This window comes from Melozone crissalis, unplaced genomic scaffold, assembly GCF_028551555.1.
Source record: "Melozone crissalis strain CALT ecotype California unplaced genomic scaffold, PUWL_Pcris_2 ptg000056l_1, whole genome shotgun sequence".
Taxonomy (NCBI): Eukaryota; Metazoa; Chordata; class Aves; order Passeriformes; family Passerellidae; genus Melozone; species Melozone crissalis.
In genome coordinates, this window is record NW_026535834.1 from 9,496,238 (window position 1) to 9,517,964 (window position 21,727).

Below are 21,727 nucleotides of genomic sequence, written 5' to 3' on the forward strand. Positions count from 1 at the left end.
TGGAGGGGCTGCCTGGCTGCTCCAGGGAGGTCTCAGTTCCAGAGGCACCAGGAGAGCAGAGCACCAACACCCCTGCTGTCTTTTTAGTCTTCCCAGAGCTCCTCCTGCAAGTTTCATCCTTAAATTCTCCTTCTGACAAGAGTGAGGGCACTTGCTTGTAGTTACAGAAATGATTTTATCAAAGCTAATCATGGATGTAATTTATAACATTGGCCAGACACAGGCAGGAATTCTACCTAAGTGTTTGTATTAGAACGAATGGGGTTTGTGGAATCTCAGAATTTAATGTTGTGATGATTTTGAATAAAAGAAATGTAGCTTCTTTTTCCAATTTACTGGAGGTATTTTGCTGTATAAAACTTTACTACTGGGCAAGAACATCCTCTTTTTACTGACACTTAGAGCAAAAATGTTTTGCCAGTAAATTTTGTGTTCCACAGCAGTAAAAGCCCTTTCAGTGGGACAGATGCCATGGCCTGTGTGTGCCCATTGGCCTTCTGTCTCCTTCCACATGGAAAACATCTCTGAGCCAGCACTGTGCATTGACTGCTTGAAGTCACTGCCTGCTGCCCTTCCCTAGCCCCAAACCAGGGATCTGAGTGAAAATGCTGAGCTCTCGCTGAGGATGAGCCATTCCCACTGTGCTGGCACCGGTGAGGCCCCACCTCCAATCCTGGGTGGAGGTGAGTCTCTCACAAGAAAGGATTGAGGGGCTGGAGGATCCCTGAGGGAGCTGGGCAGGGGCTGCAGAATCCCTGAGGGAGCTGGGCAGGGGCTGCAGAATCCCTGAGGAGCTGGGCAGGGGCTGCAGAATCCCTGAGGAGCTGGGCAGGGGCTGCAGAATCCCTGAGGAGCTGGGCAGGGGCTGCAGAATCCCTGAGGGAGCTGGGCAGGGGCTGCAGAATCCCTGAGGAGCTGGGCAGGGGCTGCAGAATCCCTGAGGGAGCTGGGCAGGGGCTGCAGAATCCCTGAGGAGCTGGGCAGGGGCTGCAGAATCCCTGAGGAGCTGGGCAGGGGCTGCAGAATCCCTGAGGAGCTGGGCAGGGGCTCAGCCTGGAGCAAAGGAGGCTCAGGGGCCCTTGTGGCTCTGCACAGCTCCTGCCAGGAGGGCACAGCCGGGGGGGTCGGGCTCTGCTCCAGGGAACAGGGACAGGAGCAGAGGGAACGGCCTCAGGCTGCACTGTGAAGCTTTAGCTTTGCTGGAGAATTCCTTCCTGAAAGGTTTGTCCAGCCCTGGCACAGCTGTTCAGGGCAGTGCTGGACTCACCATCCCTGGAGGGAGGTAAAAGCCACATGGATGTGGCACGTGGGGACACAGGGCACTGGTGGCCTTGGCAGTGCTGGGGAACATTTGGACTCCCATGGTCTCAGAGGACTTTTCCAACCTCAGCAATTCTCAATGGCTTTTCTGTCTCAGGAGGGATGGGGATGCAGCTCCAGAGCTCACAGAGCTGCTGCAGGCCATCAGCACTCACCAAAGGGTGCCCAGGGCTGTGTCCCAGAGCTGCTGCTCCTGCACAAACAGCCTGCTTCCCTCAGCAGCTCAGTGCTCTGAGGGGTGGCCCTGCCTGCCTGCACATCACCGAACCAGACAAACTCCAAGTGTGAAGAACACAAAAAAACCCCAGAACCTCTTTATTAATCAGCACCCACCTACTGGGTGAGATCTGCCAGAGGAACAGCACCAGGCACTGACCACACACCCCCCGACGTTCCCCCAGGGCCACTCTGCTTCTGTGCAATGAAACACTGAGAACTCCTCACTGAGGTGTCCAGAGCTTGCTACAAAAACAGCAAACAGATGCCTACGTGCAGAGCCCTGCCCTGTCTGCTGTTGATCCTCCACTGAGTTTAAGCTCAATAAAAATTAATTGCATGATTTCTTAAAAGGTCACATCCACCTGTGGGGCTGGACTGGGAGAGCTGGGCTTATGGAAGCACAGGGGTGTCTACAACTTCACTGATGCAAAATGACACAAACCCTAGGGAACACATCTCAGTTGTGTGCTGCTGTGTTTATTCCAAATCCAGCTCCAGCTCCAGCTTGGGCAGTGCCTGCTGAAGGACACGGCAGGTTCTTTCCTTCTCTCTGATCCCAGGAAGGTCACTCAGATACAAATATTTCAGGTTCCTGTAAATATTCAAAAAGAAAACTGACAGCTAGTATTGAATTGCTGACAGAGAAATTGGAGAAATTATTCTACTGCAGCTGTTTTGAGTATTTTAAATGGTGACTGGGATTTTTGGTATTTTAACTGGTTCTGCCGGAAGTTTATTTCTGAAGTGGGTGTTTGGGGTTTTTAGCTGCAGTGCCCAATTGCACCCAGGTCTGTCCCAGACCCTGAGGAAGCTGTGAGGTGGACAAGCACTGAAAGCTACAGGACACAGCCAAACCTGTGACTGTGTGGAGCTGTGCAGAGCTGCTGAGGAGAGGGCTCAGAACAGCAGCCAAGCTGATCATTCGTTACTTATCCTTGAGCCCACCCAGCCACCCCAGAGCCCCCGCAGGCAGCACAGTCCCAAATCCCAACCCCAATCCCAGTCCCAAATCCCAATCCCAGTCCCAATCAAAGTTCCAATCCCAGTCCCAATCCCAGTCCCAGTCCCAATCCCAGTCCCAGTCCCAATCCCAAATCCCAATCCCAGTCCAAGTCCCAGTCCCAGTCCCAATCCCAGTCCCAACCCCAATCCCAGTCCCAACCCCAACCCCAGTCCCAATCCCAGTCCCAACCCCAATCCCAACCCCAATCCCAGTCCCAATCCCAACCCCAATCCCAGTCCCAATCCCAATCCCAGTCCCAACCCCAACCCCAATCCCAGTCCCAACCCCAATCCCAATCCCAGTTCCAATCCCAACCCCAATCCCAGTCCCAGTCCCAATCCCAACCCCAATCCCAGTTCCAACCCCAACCCCAATCCCAGTCCCAGTTCCAATCCCAGTCCCAGTCCCAACCCCAATCCCAACCCCATTCCCAGTCCCAATCCCAACCCCAATCCCAACCCCAGTCCCACTCCCACTCCCAATCCCAACCCCAGTCCCAGTCCCACTCCCAGTCCCCCAGAGCAGTGGCAGCCCCGTGCCCGACGCACGCCAGCCTGTGCAGTGCCAGGATGCCTGTGTCGGTGACGTTGCCACAGGAGATGATCTTCAGCTGCTGCAGGCTCCTCTGGAGGGTGCTGGTCTCGCTGAGCCTCTGCAGGCACTGGTCCTGGATGTACATGCACTTCTCCAGCCTGATGTCCCTGACGTGCTCCAGGCCATCTGCAGGCACAGGGCAGGCTTTGCTCCACAGCCCCAGCCTGACACTACAGGGATAAAATGTTTCTAAAAGCACGGAGTATGCAGGGGAGTTAGACAGGAAGGACAGCCCTGCAGGCCCTGGGAAATGTCAGGCTGCACCTGCATAATCACTGAATGACCATGAAAAATGACAGGATTGTTAGGTGCAATGATTGTTTGGTAATTGGACATAATTATTGTTCAATGCTAACAAGAATAATGAGAAACGATGTTGGGGTTTGATGGGAATTACAAAATCCATGCTTGGATGAAATCAATGTGTACAACAGAACAATAGAAGTTTAATAACTAATATGTAGTTATATAAGGATAAAGGTATAAAACCATGTTCATCCTGAAGCCATGTTAAGAGTCAGGTTTGGGTCTGTGCCCCTGACACCCAGAGCTCTCCAGTAAAAGCAATAAAAACACAGAATCATTCCCTGGTTTTGTGCCCCTGAACACAAACAAGCCTGTGCTGGTTGTTAAATTCTCAATTCAGTAACTGCCCCCCAAACCACCCAGCAACACATCCCTTCATACAGGGGGCTGTACCACACAATCAATCTCCAAAGTCCTTCAGATTTAGGAAAACCTCAGGGTTTGAATTGTTTCAGTAAGATTTCAAGAGCTTTGAAATGGGCAAGTAACACAAACCTACACAATTTTGGGTAAGAAACAATGACTGACATAAGAAAGTGCAAATGGCAGAAATTCAGGGTCCCTTGCTATGAACAGCCTGTTCCCATTTTGGTTTCTGTTACTTAAAGACCACCTGAAACACTTGTTTAATCTCTTATTTTTAAGAGAATCTCTTTTTTATTTGTCTTTGAAGACATCATAAATGCCTGGATAATGAGCAGAATTACAACTTCAGAGACACCAAAATCATCCCTTGGTGCAGAAGAAAAATAGTATTTTTAGTGCTTTTTGCTACGAACTCCTCAAAATTTGTGGCACTTCCTTAGTGCTATGGTCACATCAGGTAAAAGCTGAAATTCCCAAAGTCTTTCCATTTCATACCACACCTCCAGCAAAACCTTGGGGACTGATAAATATTTATAAAGGGGAAAAAAAAAAATCACAAATTATTTATCAGTATCTAGCTAAGGAATGAGAAAATGACACCATTATTCATATTTTGATGCAATTCAAATGAAATCTATTAAGAACAATCACCACAATGTGAAAAATGCGGTTTTTATGATTGGCTTTTGGCAAATATTCAAATGAATATTGTATGTGTGGTGTTAGAAAGTTATGCTGTGTTAATTCTCTTAAGTAGTGTGTTAAATAGAGTTTAGATTATAACATAATGTTAAAATAGAAACTGTGCTATGTAAGATACTTTTTTTTAAAGAATGGACTGGCAGTGAGATAGCAGCCACAGGACACCTGAATCTTTCAGAGAAAGAGAATTTATTGCTCCATTATCAGGAGAAATGAGCTTCTTCCTGCCTGGAATGCGCTGTCAGGATCCAGAGGAAGAAGCTGACACTGCCCAGACAGAATCCTGTGTTTGAATGGAATTTATGCATCATGGATGAGCTGTATGAATATGCAACAGGCTGGTGCTTTTAAGGGTTAATCCTCTGTGAACGTGGGGCCTTTTTTGGACTTATTTTGCCCAGAAAAGGTACCTAGACCCCCATAACTCTTTGTTTCTGCTGTCTCATATTGTCCTAATCCAAACTGTCCAAATCATTATTACCCTAGTTATATTACTATCTTTATAACCTATTAAACTTCTAAAATTCCAAACCCAAGCGAGACTGCCGTTTCCCCACGCGCACGTTACCCAGGTAGTCGAATCCTCTGTACATGATGCAGGAGTCGGTGGCGCTGATGGCCTCGATGCGGTACCTGCCCAGGGGCCCGCTGGGCAGCGCGTTGTAGTCCTGCTGCCACTTGGGCGAGCCCTGGTAGCGCACCAGGGCCCCGCAGCGCAGCAGCCACTCCGAGGCCGCCCGGTCCGGGCCCACCGCGCGGATGCGCTCGTGGTCCACCCTGCGGGCACACAGAGCACGCACCATTAGTCCTCGGGTAATGAAATGTTCCACAGCACATCTCTGGTTATGTGCACGGTCAGAAAAGTGAGGATGTGATTTACCACGAATGGTTCGCGGGTGAGTTTTGGACCGCGCGGTGTTTAATGTGAATAATGTGTATTTTGTGATTGGCTTTTGGCAAATATTCAAATGAATGTTGTATGTGTTGTGTTAGAAAGTGATGCTGTGTTAATTCTCTTCAGTAGTGTGTTAAATATAGTTTTAGTTATAACAAAATGTTAAAATAGAAACTGTGCTATGTAAGATACTTTTTTAAAGAAAGGACTCACACTGAGACAGCAGCCACAGGACACCTGAATCTTTCAGAAAGAGAAAGAAAATTTATTGCTCCATTACCAGGAGAAATGAACTTCTTCCTGCCTCACTCGGGCAGGACGACACCACCAGGATCCATAGGAAGAAGCTGACACTGCCCAGCCAGAATCCTGTGTTTGAATGGAATTTATGCATCATGGCTGAGCTGTATGAATATGCAACAGGCTGGTGCTTTTAAGGGTTTATCCTGTTAACGTGGGGCCTTTTTCGGGCTTGTGCTGCCCAGAAAAGGCACCCGGAGTGTGCATAACTCTTTGTTTCTATTGTCTCATATTATCCTAATCCAAACTGCCCAAATTATTATTACTGTAATTGTATTACTATTTTTATAACCATTTTATTACTATTAAACTTTTAAAATTTTAAAAACAAATGATTGACGTTTTTCACATTAATCTGGTGTGAGGTTTTTTAACTTAAGTGGCAGATGCTCTTTAGAAAAAGAAGAATACAAATACACCTGGACTTAACTGTTTCCTTCCATGTCTGTAAGGAAAGAAAACAGTGCCACTGGTTAAGGTGAGTTTGGGGGTCAAGGAAGAGCAGGATTTAGGGATGGGATCCATGTGGCCGGGGCAGGGGCAGAGCCCGCACCTTGCTCTGGAAGGTCACGGCTTTGGAAGGGGAAGCAGACATGGAATGACCCCTTGCCAACAACCTGCATGCAATCTGGAGAGAAAGAGGAGCATTAATGACAGAAAACGTTTTCTGCAGCGTAGGGACTTGATTGTTCCGCTTCACAAACCGCGCAGAGAATTTGAGGGATCTGAAAGTTAATTATTAACCAGCGACTCACTCTTACTTGTTGAACACGGCATTCAGCCATCCCCAGAAGGATCTACAACTGCCCGGCGGCAGCGGCGGCTTCCTCAGGAGCGTCCCCAAGGCCATCATCACCTTGTCGCAGACGGGAGAGGGGAAAGGGAGCTGTTAGTCGGTGTTATTTGGTGTTATTTGCGGCACCGGGAGGTGGAGGCCGCGCCGCCCTCACGGCCTGAGCGGGGCTGGGACCCGGCGGGGCCCACGGCTGCAGGGGGGCCGGCACCGCCCCCGGGCTGCCCCCGGCGCCCAGAGGCCGAACCTTGCCCGGCCGAGCGGAGCGGAGCAGGAGGGCAGGGGCAGCAGCAGGAGGGACAGGGGCAGCAGCAGGAGGGACAGGGGCAGCAGCAGGAGAAGGAGGAGAGGAGAAGAGGAGGAGGAGGAGAGAAGGACGGGCGGCCCCGGCGGTCCCTCCGCCCCCAAGATGGCGGCGGCGCTGAGGGGCCGCGCGGGCCCGGGCGGGGCCCCGGCGCTGTGGCGGCTCCAGAGCCGGCGGCAAAGGTGAGGCCGGGGGGCAGCGGCACACACCGGCACACAGCGGCACCTTCCCCTAACCCTGTATCTTCCCTTGTCCCAGTCACCGTCACCTTATTCCTGTCCCCCTTCCCCTCACCCCTTCCCCTAACCCTGTATCGTCCCTTGTCCCAGTCACCGTCACCTTATCCCTGTCCCCCTTCCCCTCACCCCTTCCCCTCTCTTTTTACTTTATCCACTTCCCTGTTCCTTTTTGTGAAAAATGCGTGTTTTATGATTGGCTTTTCGCAAATATTCAAATGAATATTGTATGTGTTGTGTTAGAAAGTGATGCTGTATTAATTCTCTTAAGTAGTGTGTTAAATATAGGTTTAGGTTATAACAAAATGTTACAATAGCAACTATGCTATGTAAGATACTTTTTTTAAAGAAAGGACTCACACCAGATAGCAGGCACAGGACACCTGAATCTTTCAGAGAAAGAGAATTTATTGCTCCATTATCAGAACAAACTTCTTCCTGCCTTGCTCAGGGTTGGAGACGCCGTCAGGATCCATAGGAAGAAGCTGACACTGCCCAGCCAGAATCCTGTGTTTGAATGGAATTTATGCATCATGGATGAGGTGTATGAATATGCAACAGGCTATTGTTTATAAAGGTTAATCTTCTGTTAACGTGGGGTTTTTTTCGGGCTTATTTTGCCCAGGAAAGGTACCTGGACTGTCTGTAACTCTTTGTTTTATTGCCTCATATTGTCCTCATATTGTCCCAATTTGGACATCCAAATTGTCTAAATTATTATTAGTCTAATTGTATTTCTATTTTTATAACATTTTATTACTATTAGACTTTTAAAATTTTTAAAACAAGTGATTGGCGTTTTTCACACTTTCCATATCATTTTCCCCGATCCTTTCCTCCGTCCCCTATCCCTCTCTCCTGTATCCTCTATGTTTGCTATATCACCTTTCCCCATCCCCTTTTCCTCTCTCCTTTATCCCCTATATTCTCTATAGCCACTTCCCCTATATCCTTTATCTGCCATCTCTATCCTTTACCCCTTTACATTATTAATTGCCCCTACCCCCTTTTCTCTATCTCGTTTTCCTCTCCCCTATATCCTCTTTATTCCTTATATCTCCTTCTTTTATATCCCTTTTCCCTGTCCTTTCCCCGTCCCCTTTCCCCTCTATTCCTGACATGCCCTTCCCCTATCCCCACCTTTTTCCCCTATCCCTGTTTGTGAAAAAACGCCAATCACTTGTTTTTAAAATTTTAAAAGTTTAATAGTAATAAAATGGTTATAAAAATAGTAATACAATTAGAGTCATAATAAATTGGATTAGGACAATATGAGACAATAGAAACAGAGTTACAGACAGTCCGGGTACCGAAGCCCAAAAAAGGCCCCACGTTAACAGAGGATTAACCCTTAAAAGCACCAGCCTGTTGCATATTCATGCAGCTCATCCATGATGCATAAATTCCATTCAAACACAGGATTCTGTCTGGGCAGTGTCAGCTTCTTCCTCTGAATCCTGACAGCACCTTTGAGGCGGGAAGAAGTTCATTTCTCCTGATAATGGAGCAATAAATTCTCTTTCTCTGAGAGATTCAGGTGTCCTGTGGCTGCTATCTCACTGCCAGTCCTTTCTTTAGAAAAAGTATCCTACATAGCATCGTTTCTATCTTAACATTTTGTTATAACCTAAAACTATATTTAACACACTGCTTAAGAGAATTAACACAGCATCACTTTCTAACACAGCACATACAATATTCATCTGAATATTTGTGAAAAGCCAAACACAAAATACTCGTTTTTCACACCATCCCTTGTCGCTGTCCCCGCAGCTCGTTCGACGTGGCCGTGGTTGGTGCGGGGATCGTGGGCCTGGCCACGGCCCGGGAGCTGCTGCAGCGCCACCCCTCGCTGGCCTTGGCCGTGCTGGAGAAGGAGCAGGAGCCCGGTAGGGAGCGGGACAGGGGACAGGGACCCGGGGGAGGCTGTGCCCGAGGTCACTCTGCCAGAACCTCAGCGCCCCATGGATATCTGTGTGCAGGGAGCAGTGGCTGTGGGAGAGCAGCTGCCCTTGTTGTTGAAGTGGGTGATGGATTTCCCATTTCCAGGCCAGGCTGGACAGGGATTGGAGCAGCCTGGGATAGTGGAAGGTGTCCCTGAGCATGGCAGGGCTGGGATGAGGTGATCTCTTTAGTGGTGATCTCTAAAGTCCCTTCCATGCCAAACCATCGTGGAATTCTGTGCTGGCTCTCACAGAATTCACAGAATCCCTGGGCTGGGAGAGACCTTCAGGATCATCGAGTCCAACCCAGCCCCAACAGCTCAGCTCACCCCTGGCACCCAGTGCCACATCCAGGCTTTGTTAAGCACACCCAGGGATGGGGACTGCACCACCTCCCCAGCAGCCATTCCAGAACTTTGTCACTCTTTCTGTAAAAAACTTTTTCCTGATATCCAACCTAAATTTCCCTTGGAGCAGCTTGAGACTGCATGTCAGTGCCAAGGCTGTCCCCTAACAGGGATTTCTTTCACCCTTCTCCCAAGGATGTGTCCTTCAGCAGAGTTTCATCAGTCTGTGCTTCTCTGCTGAGGCTGCAGATTGGGAATTTTGGGTTCAAATCTCCTGTGCAAGCTGCAGTGGGACTGCTGGGGCTGCAGCAGCTCAGGAATGGCAGGAGAGAGGATGAGGGGGAGTAACCAGGGTAAGGAATAGTGCGGCTTGTGGGAGGGCACAGGCAGGTTCTGCATGGAGCTGGCAGAATCCCAAGGTGTAGACATCAGTGATTAACTCCAAACAGGACCTGTGAGCCCAAAATCTTGTCTGAAATAGCTCCATCAGCCTATGGAGATATGGGGATAAAAATGACTTTTTATCCCCAAGACACACAGCTGTGGGAGTGCCAAGCAGGAGTGACCTTTGGGCATCCACATCTTAAAGAGGGAGAGGAACCTGACCAAATTACTTCAGTAAAAGTATTTATGGTATTTTTCACCTCTATTTTATCTATTTGCAAAGAGGAAATAACAACTTAATCCAGTTCACAAATACTCAAAAATCCTCCCAGGCCTGCCAGCACATCCAAAGGAATTGTGGATTGGACAGATATTATGTTGGATGAGGCCCTAAGAGATGCATTTTGTTGTAAAAATTGGATTTTAAAATTGAATTTCAGCCTGTTTTGATTGATTGGTTTGTTCTTGAAGGAAAAATTTGTTGTTTTAGGGTTTTTTTCCCTGTTGGTCCAACACAGTGCAGGCTGTGATGGATTATCATTAACCAGGGCTGGCTGTGTCAGTGTTTCTGTGACCTTTTGAGGCCAGGGCAGGAATTAATTGTGCAGCTCTCTCACTTCATCATGTCCTATAATGCTGATTTAAGGCAGGACCTCAGTTCACTCGTGTTTCTGACAGCAGGAGTGGTTCACTGGGAACAATGAGTTCTAACAATGTGTTTTCCTTTCTCCCCAGCCCATCACCAGAGTGGCCACAACAGTGGAGTGATCCACAGTGGGATTTACTACAGCCCCGGCTCCCTGAAGGCCAGGCTGTGCGTGCAGGGGGCAGCCCTGTGCTACAGATACTGTGACCAGAAGGGCATTCCCTACAAGCAGTGTGGGAAGGTACAGGAGGGCTGGGGTTCCCTGCTTCACCTGCCAGCTGAGGCTCTGTGGTGTGTGCTGCCAGGCCTGCTTGTGGGTTTTCTCCTCACTCTCCCAGCCGCAGATAATTTTGTACATCAATGTGTGTCATGTCCACAATCCCCTCCTGCCCCCAGGTCATCCCTTGCAGTTTGAGCGAAGGTTTTTCATGATCTCCCCACGCTGTCTTCATGCTCTGAGCCATTTTTAATTCAGTGTCTTTGGTGCAAGGTGAGGACCAGGGCTGGGCAGAGCGTGCCAGGTGTGGTCAGGCTCAGTGAAACAGAGTTCTGTCTCCATTTCCCAGTGTTCCTAACACTCAGTTCAGGTTTTCCACCTCTCACTGGGCATTGAGCTGCTGTTGCCACAGGATTCTCTGTCCTGACCCCAAGGCCCTGAGGGATAAATTTGAATTCCAGGATTTTCTGGGAGCTGTCCATGCTGCCTGTGCTGCCAGGCTGGGCACAGGGTGGCACTGTGGCTCTGTGCAGCAGCACCCCTGAGGGGACAGCCTGCTCAGAGCTGTCCTCAGGGGCTCAGCTGGAGCCTGGGGCAGCTGAATTTGTGTATTTTGTACCAAGGTGTCCAAGGCATCTCCACTGGAGCACAGATACTTGCATGTATCTGTGTATATGTATATATGTATGTATATACCTAGCAAAAACCAGCAGTAAGGTCAGGACTAAGTCTTTTGTCCTTGGGTGTGTGTGGCAACCATCTGGACATCTTCAGTGTCATCCTTTTAAGAGCTACAAGAACCTGAAATTTGATGGATGATTGGTTGATGATTTATGATCATGGTTTATATTTTTGCAGGGTGGCAGCAGGAGCAGGGCAGGGCTTGTCCCCTGTGCTGGCACTGCTGGGCCACCTCCAGTGCTGGGGACAGCTCTGGGCTCCTCCCAGCAAAGGCACAGCAGGGGCTGGAGCTGTCCAGGGAAGGGAATGGAGCCCCAGGAGAGGCTGAGGGAGCTGGGCAGGGGCTGCAGAATCCCTGAGGAGCTGGGAAGGGGCTGCAGAATCCCTGAGGAGCTGGGCAGGGGCTGCAGAATCCCTGAGGGAGCTGGGCAGGGGCTGCAGAATCCCTGAGGAGCTGGGCAGGGGCTGCAGAATCCCTGAGGAGCTGGGCAGGGGCTCAGCCTGGAGCAAAGGAGGCTCAGGGGCCCTTGTGGCTCTGCACAGCTCCTGCCAGGAGGGGACACAGGGACAGGAGCAGAGGGAACGGCCTCAGGTCACACTGTGAAGCTTTAGGTTTGGTATTTATTGGGGAAATTCCTTCCTGAAAGGTTTGTCCAGCCCTGGCAGTGCTGGACTCCCCATCCCTGGGGGGATTTATAGTCCCTGTGGATGTGGCACGTGGGGACACGGAGCAGGGGTGGCCCTGGCAGTGCTGGGGGATCAGTTGGGCTCTCAGAGAGCTTTTCCAGCCTGAACAATTCCACAATTCCCTGGCACTCCCTGGCAGCTCATTCCAGGGGGGATCATGGTGGAGCTTCCCCAGCTTTCCCTGGAGCAGCCCCAGGCTTGGAGAGCTTCCCCTGGGAGGTGCCAGAGCTGAGCAGGATCATGGGCTGTGCAAAGCTGGCACAGGGGATTCTGTCTGCATTTATCTCCTCAGATGGCTGTGAGCAGACTCCTTGGTTAAATGAAACTGGTACAATTCCACTCAGGCCATGTCAGAACATGTCCCCACTCTCTTATCAAAGCTCTTGGAGGTTCGTACATCTTGGGTTCAGTTCAGTTTTGTTTTTGAAAGCATCCCAGTGGTTCTTCAAATTCAAATTCTCTTCCTTCTCATGAAGACTTGTAGTCTCAGTCTGCTTCTGGCAAATATTGTCAATTGATTGTAACTCAAACTGCAGTTTAGCATTTCTTTTTTAATTCTCTGTGCTGTATTTATTAGTGCTTCCTGCAACAGAATTCTGTGCAGTTAATGGCACCAACCATTGTTCACCCCTGGATTCATTGTTCACTCATTCCTGCTGCTTGTGCTTGATGCCAGAGCTGCCCTGCTCTGTTTTTCTCACTGCTGTTCCTTTGTTCCTTCCCCAAGCTGATTGTGGCTGTGGAGCAGGATGAGATCCCAAGGCTCAAAGCTCTGTACGAGAGGGGGCTGCAGAACAATGTCCCAGGGCTGAAACTCATTGGGGCCAAGGAAATCCAGGAGAAGGAGCCCTTCTGCAGGGTAAGGGCTTGCCATCCTTCTCTTTGCCTTGTAGGAGCTGTTTCTCAGGTGAAAACATCTTTTAATTTAACACAAATACATTTCTGGCCTTGAGCTCCAAGTTCAGAAGAGCCTGGAAGTTCCTTCCCATCCATAAAAGTGTTTTTGGATCCAGCCCATTTCAGTGAGGTTGTTATGTAGCACTTCTCAGCCTGTTTATTTTCCCAGCAGGAGGAACGTGTGGAGTTTGTGGAATACAGATTTGTTATTGATTGTTCTGCCTTTGTTTGGAAGGAGAAGCTGGATGTGAATTCCCTGTGCTGTTTCAGCTGGCAGCTGTGACACTCAGGAGTGGTTGTAGATACAGAGAGAAGTTTTCTGGAAAACAATATTTTCATTTTCCCTGTAAACATTTTGGATCTGCTCCCTAAAACATCCTTGGAGTGTTCCAGATCCAGCTGAGCACAAGGAGGGACAGCAGCACTCCCTTCCCATGGCCCTGCAGACATTCCCAATGAAATATTCCAATTTTCACTTTTCCTCTGTGTCTCAAACCCTGCCAGGGACTGATGGCCCTGGACTCTCCCTACACTGGCATTGTGGATTACAAACAAGTGGCCCAGTCCTATGCCAGAGACTTCCAGGAAGCAGGGGGCACAATCCTGACTGGTTTTGAAGTCACAGACATGGAGATGGCCAAAGAAAGTCCTGCACAAAGTGAAGATGGTAAGGCTGCAATTTTTATTTTTTTCCCCTCCATTTACTACAAAGATTTTGTTCAAAGCACAATTTTTTAAACATTTCTGAATTTTTCTGTCTCCTGGGGATGAGAAAAAAGGCAAAATTATCTTAGTGAGAGCATTCAGCAAACTCACTTGGGGTTTTTTGTAGGTGGGTCACCCTTCTGCTGAAACAAGTGAGAGCAAAATGGAGAAATAAAGTTGTTCTCTCTTAAAATCAGATTTATCTGGATCTTGCATGTTTATTTTTGTGATAGTGATTTTCCTTATCCTGAAATCTTTGCTGGCACACAGAGGGAAGAATAAAGCCCCTATTAATTAATAAATAAATCCAGTCATGTCCAACAATTTAATGATGGCCAGAGCTGTTCTTACATAGCTTGGAGATATCCCAGAGGGAAATTCCTTCCTGTTCTGTCAGGTCTCTGGTGCCTGTTGCAGTAATTCCCTCTCTTGTCTAATTCCATTTCAGGGCTGAAGTACCCAGTCATTGTTAGGAGCAAAAAGGTAAGGCTGGAAAATAAATTCTCATTATTCCTTCCAGGAAGCTGCTTCTCCTTTTCAGATTTATTTTTCTTGTGAATTAATAATTAAGAAAAAAAAAAGATTAAAAATTTGCTGTGCAGCAACATGACCAGTTTGATAAAACAACTGCAATCAGCTCTTAACAATGAGGATGTCAAATAAATAAATAATAATGATGATGATGTAAAATATTAAACTATAACTGACATCCAACATCCCTTATCTGCTTTATTTGCACAATCTGATGCTGATACTTCCAAGAACTCCTTTATGACTCGTCCATCTGGTGACAAACACCAATTTTCATGTTTGCTTTTGGGCTCTGGCATCCACAAAGTGATAAGGAGGCTTTTAGCATCATTTTATTATAATTTTATTATCATTTTATTATCATTTTATTATCATTTTCTCATCAGAGCAGTGGCAGCTGCAGTTCCTGCAGTCAGGACTGTGCTTGTACCCCTTCACCTTCAGGAGGGAATGTCTGCCACAAAAACAACTCCACAACCCCTCTGGTCATTTTTAATTTAGTTCTGCTGCTTTTTTCTCCTCTATTTTTTGCTCTTTCATTAAAAAGCAGCTTCCAAAATCTGTTAACATTTTTTCCTCCAAATACTAGTGGTTTTTTTCCACTAAATACTGGGGTTTTTTTACACCAAATACTGGTGGGTTTTTTCCACCAAATACTGGGGTTTTTTCATGCAAATATTTTTCAGTTGAAAAAAAATCATATTTAAAAGCAGGTACTAAGCTAAATAAATAGATAATAATTTTTGATTTTTATTTATTTCTTTATTTAGATGCTAAAGGTGTTTAATATTTAGCAACTCTCCACACATTTACAGCTGTTCCCACCCTATGGGGTCAAATCATTGAACATCCTTATTTAACTTATTTAAATATGTTAATTTTTTTAAAAAAATAAGTTAAATAAATTTTATTTATTTAAATAAATTTATTTATTTAAATAAATAAAAGCCTTTGGGTTTTTCTGGGTGCAGGGATCAGTTTTTGGGCAGTGGCTGTGGGACAGCAGCTGCCCTTGTTGAAGTGGGTGATGGATTTCCCATTTTAAATAAGTTAATTGATTTTTATGTATTGATTAATTGGTTTATTTATAAGTTTTATTCATATTAATTGATTTATGGGTAAGTTTTTGATTTTGTGGAGAGCTGCTAAATATTAAACACCTTTACCATCTAAATGTGTGCTGTTCCTACTCTGTGGGGTCAAGTCAATGAACATCCTTATTTAACTTACTTAAATAAGTTTAATTTTTCAAAAAATAAGTTAAACAAATTTTATTCATTTAAATAAATTTATTTATTTAAATAAATAAAAGCCTTTGGGTTTTTCTGGGTGCAGGGATCAGTTTTTGGGCAGTGGCTGTGGGACAGCAGCTGCCCTTGTTGAAGTGGGTGATGGATTCCCATTTTAAATAAGTTAATTGATTTTTATATATTGATTTATGCATAAGTTTTATACTTAAATATGAATTGATTTAGGTACAAGTTTTTATTTTTATGTATTTATTTATTTAGATGGTAAAGGTGTTTAATATTTAGCAGCTCTCCACACCTGTGTGCTGTCAATTTATGTATGTGCTCTCACCCTGTGGGGTCAAATCAGTGAACATCCTTATTTAACCTATTGAAATAAGTTATATTTTTTAAAAAATAAGTTAAATAAATGTTATTTATTTAAAGAAATTTATTTATTTAATAAATAAATAAATTCAGCTGCCCTTGTTGTTGAAGTGGGTGATGGATTCCCATTTTAAATAAGTTAATTGATTTTTATGTATTGATTAATTGATTTATTTATAAGTTTTATACTTAAATATGAATTGATTTATGGGTAAGTTTTTGATTTTTCTGTATTTATTTATTTAGATGGTAAAGGTGTTTAATATTTAGCAACTCTCCACACATTTATAGCTGTTCCCACCCTGTGGGGTCAAATCAGTGACCATCCTTATTTAACTTACTTAAATATGTTAATTTTTTAAAAAATAAGTTAAATAAATTTTATTTATTTAAATAAATGCCTGTGGGTTTTTTTCTGGGTGGTTTTTTTTATAGTGATAAATAGAATTTTGATGTGTTTTTGGTTTTTTTTATAAGTTAAGTAAATATTTTTTTAATACGTTAAATAAATTTTATTTATTTTAATGAGTGCCTGTGGGTTTTCCTGGGTGTTTTTTTAGCAGTTATATAGAATTTTATGTGTTTTTTTTTTTTTTAATAAGTTAAATAAATTTTATTTATTTAAATAAATGCCTATGGGGGTTTTCTGGGTAGTTTTTTGCAGATAAATAGAATTTTGATGTTTTGGGGTTTTTTTTTAATAAGCTTTTAAATGCCTGTGGGTTTTTCTGGGTGTTTCTCTTAGCCGATAAATAGAATTTTGATGTGTTTTTTTTAATAAGTTAAATAAATTTTATTTATGTAAATAAATGTCTGTGGGGTTTTTCTGGGTGTTTTTTAGCAGATAAATAGAATTTTGATTTTTTTTAATAAGTGAAATAAATTTTATTTATTTAAATAAATGCCCGTGGGGTTTTCCTGGGTGTTTTTCTTAGCCGATAAATAGAATTTTGATGTGGTTTTTTTTCTATAAGTCCAATAAATGTTATTGATTTAATTCTATTTATTAATTTCATTTATTAATTGAATTTTTTGCTGTTTTTGCTCCCCAGGGGCAGGAGGTGTCCTGTCCCTAAATTCATTTATTTATTATTTAAATAAATGCCCGTGGGGTTTTCCTGGGTGTTTTACTTAGCCGATAAGTAGAATTTTGATGTGGTTTTTTCCTATAAGTCCAATAAATGTTATCGATTTGATTCTGTTTATTTATTTCATTGATTAATTGAATTTTTGCTGGTTTTGCTCCCCAGGGGCAGGAGGTGTCCTGTGGGCACATCCTGACCTGTGCTGGGCTCCACTCCGACCGCCTGGCGCGGATCAGCGGCTGCAGCCCCCAGCCCAGGATCGTCCCTTTCCGGGGGGATTACCTGCTGCTAAAACCTGAAAAGTCTTATTTGGTGAAAGGAAATATTTATCCAGTGAGTGCCCCTGCTCTGTGTGCCCTGAGAGCTGCTCAAATGCAGGAAAAAGGGAAAATTCTGTTTGTTTCTGTCAGGCAGTGACGCACACACGTGGGTGGAGATTGGGCTGGTTTGGGACAGGACAGTTGGGTTTTGTTCATTTTTTGTTCATTTTTTGTTCATTTTTTGTTCATTTTTTTTGGTTAATTGAGGAAAACATGGAAGTACCAAATAGCAAGTTATTGCCAGTTGTTTTGTTTATGCTTTTATTTTTGGGGTTTTTCTACTTAACAGAGAAAAGATGGAATATCACATTGCCACATATCCAGAAAACTGTAAATTATTTCTATGTGTCCTAATATGAATCTGTAGTGAGGGAGAGGTGACAGTAAATTATTATTTATTATTCAATAATTATAACAGTCCTGTTTAATCTCTTTATTGATAATCTGGACAAAGGGGTTGAAGGTACCCTCAGGAGATTCACAGGTGGCACTGGAGGTTTTCCCAACCCCAGTGATTCTGGGATAAATTATTGATCAAGGGTTTCATCTTTTGTGCCAATACCCAGCACTCAGATTTAGGTATTCTCCTCTTAACCTTATTTTTGAATTAGCTGATTTTGTCATTAAAAATAGATGTGGGTGAAAAGAAAACAACCTTTCTACACCTAATATAGAGAAATAATGGGATGAAGAGCAACAATCCCAGACAGAAAATGAATCCCAGATCAAGTGGAGAGAATTGCTAGGGCAGCATTTTATCCAATTCTGTCCATTTAAATACTGATTTTCTGAATATGAGATTGGCTTTGCATGCTGAACACTGGATCTTTGGGAAAACTGGAATGCTGGGCATTGCTGTTTGTCTGATCTCACCTGGGAATGATTCGGGACCCTGTCTTGGGATGGGAGGAAGTGGAACAAAAAAAGAACATGCAGATTTATTATTATTAGCATTATTAGCATTATTATTAGCATTAACCTGCTAAGTTCAGGCTGCTCTGTACACACAGTAAGGGTTTTTAATATTTTGTATTTTTCATTGCTGCTGGTGAATCACATCAGGGTGTTGTTGGTTTATATCCTGAGAAATCATGTGGACTTTTTCTCCCCCCTGTCATTTGTTTTCCTTTTCCCTAAAATTCAGCTTTACCTGGCCCTGCTGTGTTCTCCAGTGCTTTAATTAATGCCATGCCACAACTGCACGATTAACCAGCAACAAAACCAGCTCAGAGCCAGTGCTGAGCTTCTGAGACTCACAGTTTTGTTGCTGTGGTGGGAAATAAAATGGGAAATTTGCTGTTTGTAGGAGCTCTGCTCACTGCTGTCCCATTGCAGGTCCCCAACCCTCGTTTCCCATTCCTGGGGTTCCACTTCACTCCCAGGATGGATGGCAGTGTCTGGCTTGGCCCTAATGCAGTGCTGGCCTTTAAGAGAGAGGGCTACAAACTCCTGGACTTCAGCCCTGGGGACTTCTTAGACGCTGTCACCTACAGGTAATGATGCCTTGTGTCTGTGTCTGTGTCTGCTCTCGGTGAGCTGTGAGCCATGGGAGCCCCTTCCTGCCCAAATCCTGCTTCCCCCACCTTTTTGGGGTGTTTGTGCTGATGAGGGTGAACTTCCCCAAGACATTTGGCTTTGTGTGGTCTCATATTTGGGTTTTGTGCCAGGACATGTCTCAGCCAGTCTGGGAATGTGGCTGCTCCCTGGAAGGTGCTGCTGCACTGTGATAACCTAATCAACTCAGACAGCACCATGAAATACCTGCACAGGGTGCTGGGGGGAGAGAAGGGCTGGGACAGAGAGTTGGGAATGTTCCCCTGGGGAGGAGAAGGCTCCAGGGAGAGCTCAGAGCCTAAAAGGGCTCCAGGAGAGCTGCAGAGGGACTGGGGACAAGGCATGGAGGGACAGGAGCCAGGGAATGGCTCCCAGTGCCAGAGGGCAGGGATGGATGGGGGATTGGGAATTGGGAATTCCTGGCTGGGCTGGAATTGCCAGAGCAGCTGTGGCTGCCCCTGGATCCCTGGCAGTGCCCAAGGCCAGGCTGGATGGGTTTGGACACCCTGGGACAGTGGGAGGTGTCCCTGCCCAGGTTGCTCCAAGCCCATCAGGTCCTGGAACACCTCCAGGACTGGAATTCAGAATTCATTCAGCACCACAGCTCTGTGAGCAAGGTTTGGTGGAGCAGAGAAGGACAAACATTCATTTCTCAAACACAGAGCATGATGTGTTCCTGATTTTGGCAGTGGGAATTGTGCCCTGCAGTTGCATTTGCTGCCTCCTGCAGCTGCAGCTGGTGCATTTGAGGCAGGTTTTCCCCCAGTGCAGCTGTTTCTCCCTTTTGTCCACAGTGGGCTGTGGAAGCTGGTGCTGAGGAACGTGTCCTACGGCCTGGGGGAGCTGTACAGAGCCTTCAACCTCAGTGCCCAGGTCAGGCAGCTGCAGAGGTTCATCCCTGAGGTCACCACCAATGATGTCCTCAGGTAAAGGAAGCTGCTTCTCTTGGGAAATCTGTTTGAAAAGCGGAAAACATGGCAGGGGTTTAGTCCCTTCCTCCACCAAAATGTGATACAGAAGCTTGGGGGTCCCAGCACAGGGAGGTCCTGGAGCTCCTCACTCCAGAGGAGGCACCAGGATGATCTGGAGCAGCTCTGCTGGGAGGAAAGGCTGAGAATTTTGGGATTGTTCAGCCTGGAGAAGAGCAGCTCTGGGTTGGCCTCACTGTGGCCTTGCAGTACTCGAGGAGAACCCACAGAAAGATGGAGAGGGAGGGGCAGGACAAGGGGAATGGCCTCAAACTGGGAGGGCAGGGTTGGGTGGGAGATTGGGAAGGAATTCCTGGCTGGGAGGGTGGGCAGGGGCTGGGATGGAGTTCCCAGAGCAGCTGTGGCTGCCCCTGGATCCCTGGCAGTGCCCAAGGCCAGGCTGGACATTGGGGCTGGGAGCAGCCTGGGGCAGTGGGAGGTGTCCCTGCCATGGTAGGGGTGGCACTGGATGGGCTTTAAGGTCACAGTTTGGCCACCTCAATGATCCCATGACTCTCAGATACCCCCACTCTGCCTCTTGAGTGTTAAAATTCCCCCGAAATGCTTTGTCTGCACTCCCTGCCCTCCTCACTGTCTCCCACCTCCTCACAGGAATTCCTTCCCTGACTCAGAACATTTTCCTCCTGCTCCTCCTTGCTTTCACAGGGGTCCCTCAGGGGTGAGAGCCCAGGCCCTGGACAGTGAGGGCAATCTGGTGGATGACTTTGTGTTTGACGGGGGCTCGGGGCCCGTGGGCAGCAGGATCCTGCACGTCAGGAACGCTCCCTCCCCTGCGGCCACCTCCTCCCTGGCCATCGCCGCCGCCATCGCCGACGAGGCGCAGCGCCGCTTCCAGCTCTGAGCCAGCAGGAATGCTGGCAGGAGCCCAGCAGGAACCCTGCAGGAGCCCAGCAGGAACCCTGCCTGCTGCCCCTCTGACGCCTGGCACTGCCCCTGAGGGACACACAGCCACCAGGCAGCGTTCTGTGCCCGCTCTGTGCCCGCTCTGTGGTGAGAAAGGTTTGGCCATGGAGCAGCCGTGGCAGGCTCTGCAGCACAGGCACAGCAGGCTGGGATCCCTCTGTGTGTGTGCTGGGATCCCTCTGTGTGTGTGCTGGGATCCCTGTGTGTGTGCTGGGATCCCTCCCTGTGCTGGGATCCCTGTGTGTGTGCTGGGATCCCTCCCTGTGCTGGGATCCCTGTGTGTGTGCTGGGATCCCTGTGTGTGTGCTGGGATCCCTCTGTGTGCTGGGATCCCTCTGTGTGTGTGCTGGGATCCCTCTGTGTGTGTGCTGGGATCCCTGTGTGTGTGCTGGGATCCCTGTGTGTGTGCTGGGATCCCTCCCTGTGCTGGGATCCCTGTGTGTGTGCTGGGATCCCTGTGTGTGTGCTGGGATCCCTCTGTGTGTGCTGGGATCCCTGTGTGTGCTGGGATCCCTGTGTGTGTGCTGGGATCCCTGTGTGTGTGCTGGGATCCCTGTGTGTGTGCTGGGATCCCTCTGTGTGTGCTGGGATCCCTGTGTGTGCTGGGATCCCTCTGTGTGTGCTGGGATCCCTGTGTGTGCTGGGATCCCTCTGTGTGTGTGCTGGGATCCCTGTGTGTGTGCTGGGATCCCTGTGTGTGTGCTGGGATCCCTCTGTGTGTGTGCTGGGATCCCTGTGTGTGCTGGGATCCCTCTGTGTGTGCTGGGATCCCTCCCTGTGCTGGGATCCCTGTGTGTGTGCTGGGATCCCTCTGTGTGTGTGCTGGGATCCCTGTGTGTGTGCTGGGATCCCTCCCTGTGCTGGGATCCCTCCCTGTGCTGGGATTTTCCTCCAGGATTTGCCATGGCTGTGCTCACAGCGCTGCCTCCTCTGAGAAGCCTGACAAGCCACGGGCATGGTGGCTCTGATGCCACTGAGATTGGGTGTGCAGCCCTCTGGGTGGCATGGAGGTAATGGAACAGGAGGATAAACCCTGCTGATGTGGGATTAAAGGCTTTGGCAGAGATTGAGAACAATATTCAGAGCCTTCAGCCTCAATGTAGAGTATTTCACAGAAAAATAAGCTTCAAGAGGATTACCAAAGCCAAGTCAATTCAGATCTGCAATTCAGATACTCTGTCTGA

General features: G+C 47.0%; 2 protein-coding genes across 2 annotated transcripts; one reads left to right on the plus strand and one right to left on the minus strand.

Annotated features, from left to right (window-relative positions):
* Nucleotides 1-1,371: 1,371 nt before the first annotated feature.
* On the minus strand, nucleotides 1,372-6,752 carry DMAC2L (distal membrane arm assembly component 2 like). The gene is made up of 4 exons (XM_054286912.1): nucleotides 6,467-6,752; nucleotides 5,079-5,287; nucleotides 3,091-3,262; nucleotides 1,372-2,131 (listed from the first exon to the last, which is right to left on the minus strand). Exons 1-4 carry the CDS (start codon nucleotides 6,556-6,558, stop codon nucleotides 2,017-2,019), a joined length of 588 nt encoding a protein of 195 aa, XP_054142887.1. The 5' UTR covers nucleotides 6,559-6,752; the 3' UTR covers nucleotides 1,372-2,016.
* A 155-nt stretch (nucleotides 6,753-6,907) lies between these two features.
* Nucleotides 6,908-20,496, plus strand: L2HGDH (L-2-hydroxyglutarate dehydrogenase). Its single transcript, XM_054286889.1, has 10 exons — nucleotides 6,908-6,984; nucleotides 8,812-8,927; nucleotides 10,448-10,599; nucleotides 12,671-12,802; nucleotides 13,345-13,507; nucleotides 13,994-14,028; nucleotides 16,943-17,110; nucleotides 18,433-18,590; nucleotides 19,446-19,577; nucleotides 20,286-20,496. Exons 1-10 carry the CDS (start codon nucleotides 6,908-6,910, stop codon nucleotides 20,479-20,481), a joined length of 1,329 nt encoding a protein of 442 aa, XP_054142864.1. The 3' UTR covers nucleotides 20,482-20,496.
* Nucleotides 20,497-21,727: the final 1,231 nt, after the last annotated feature.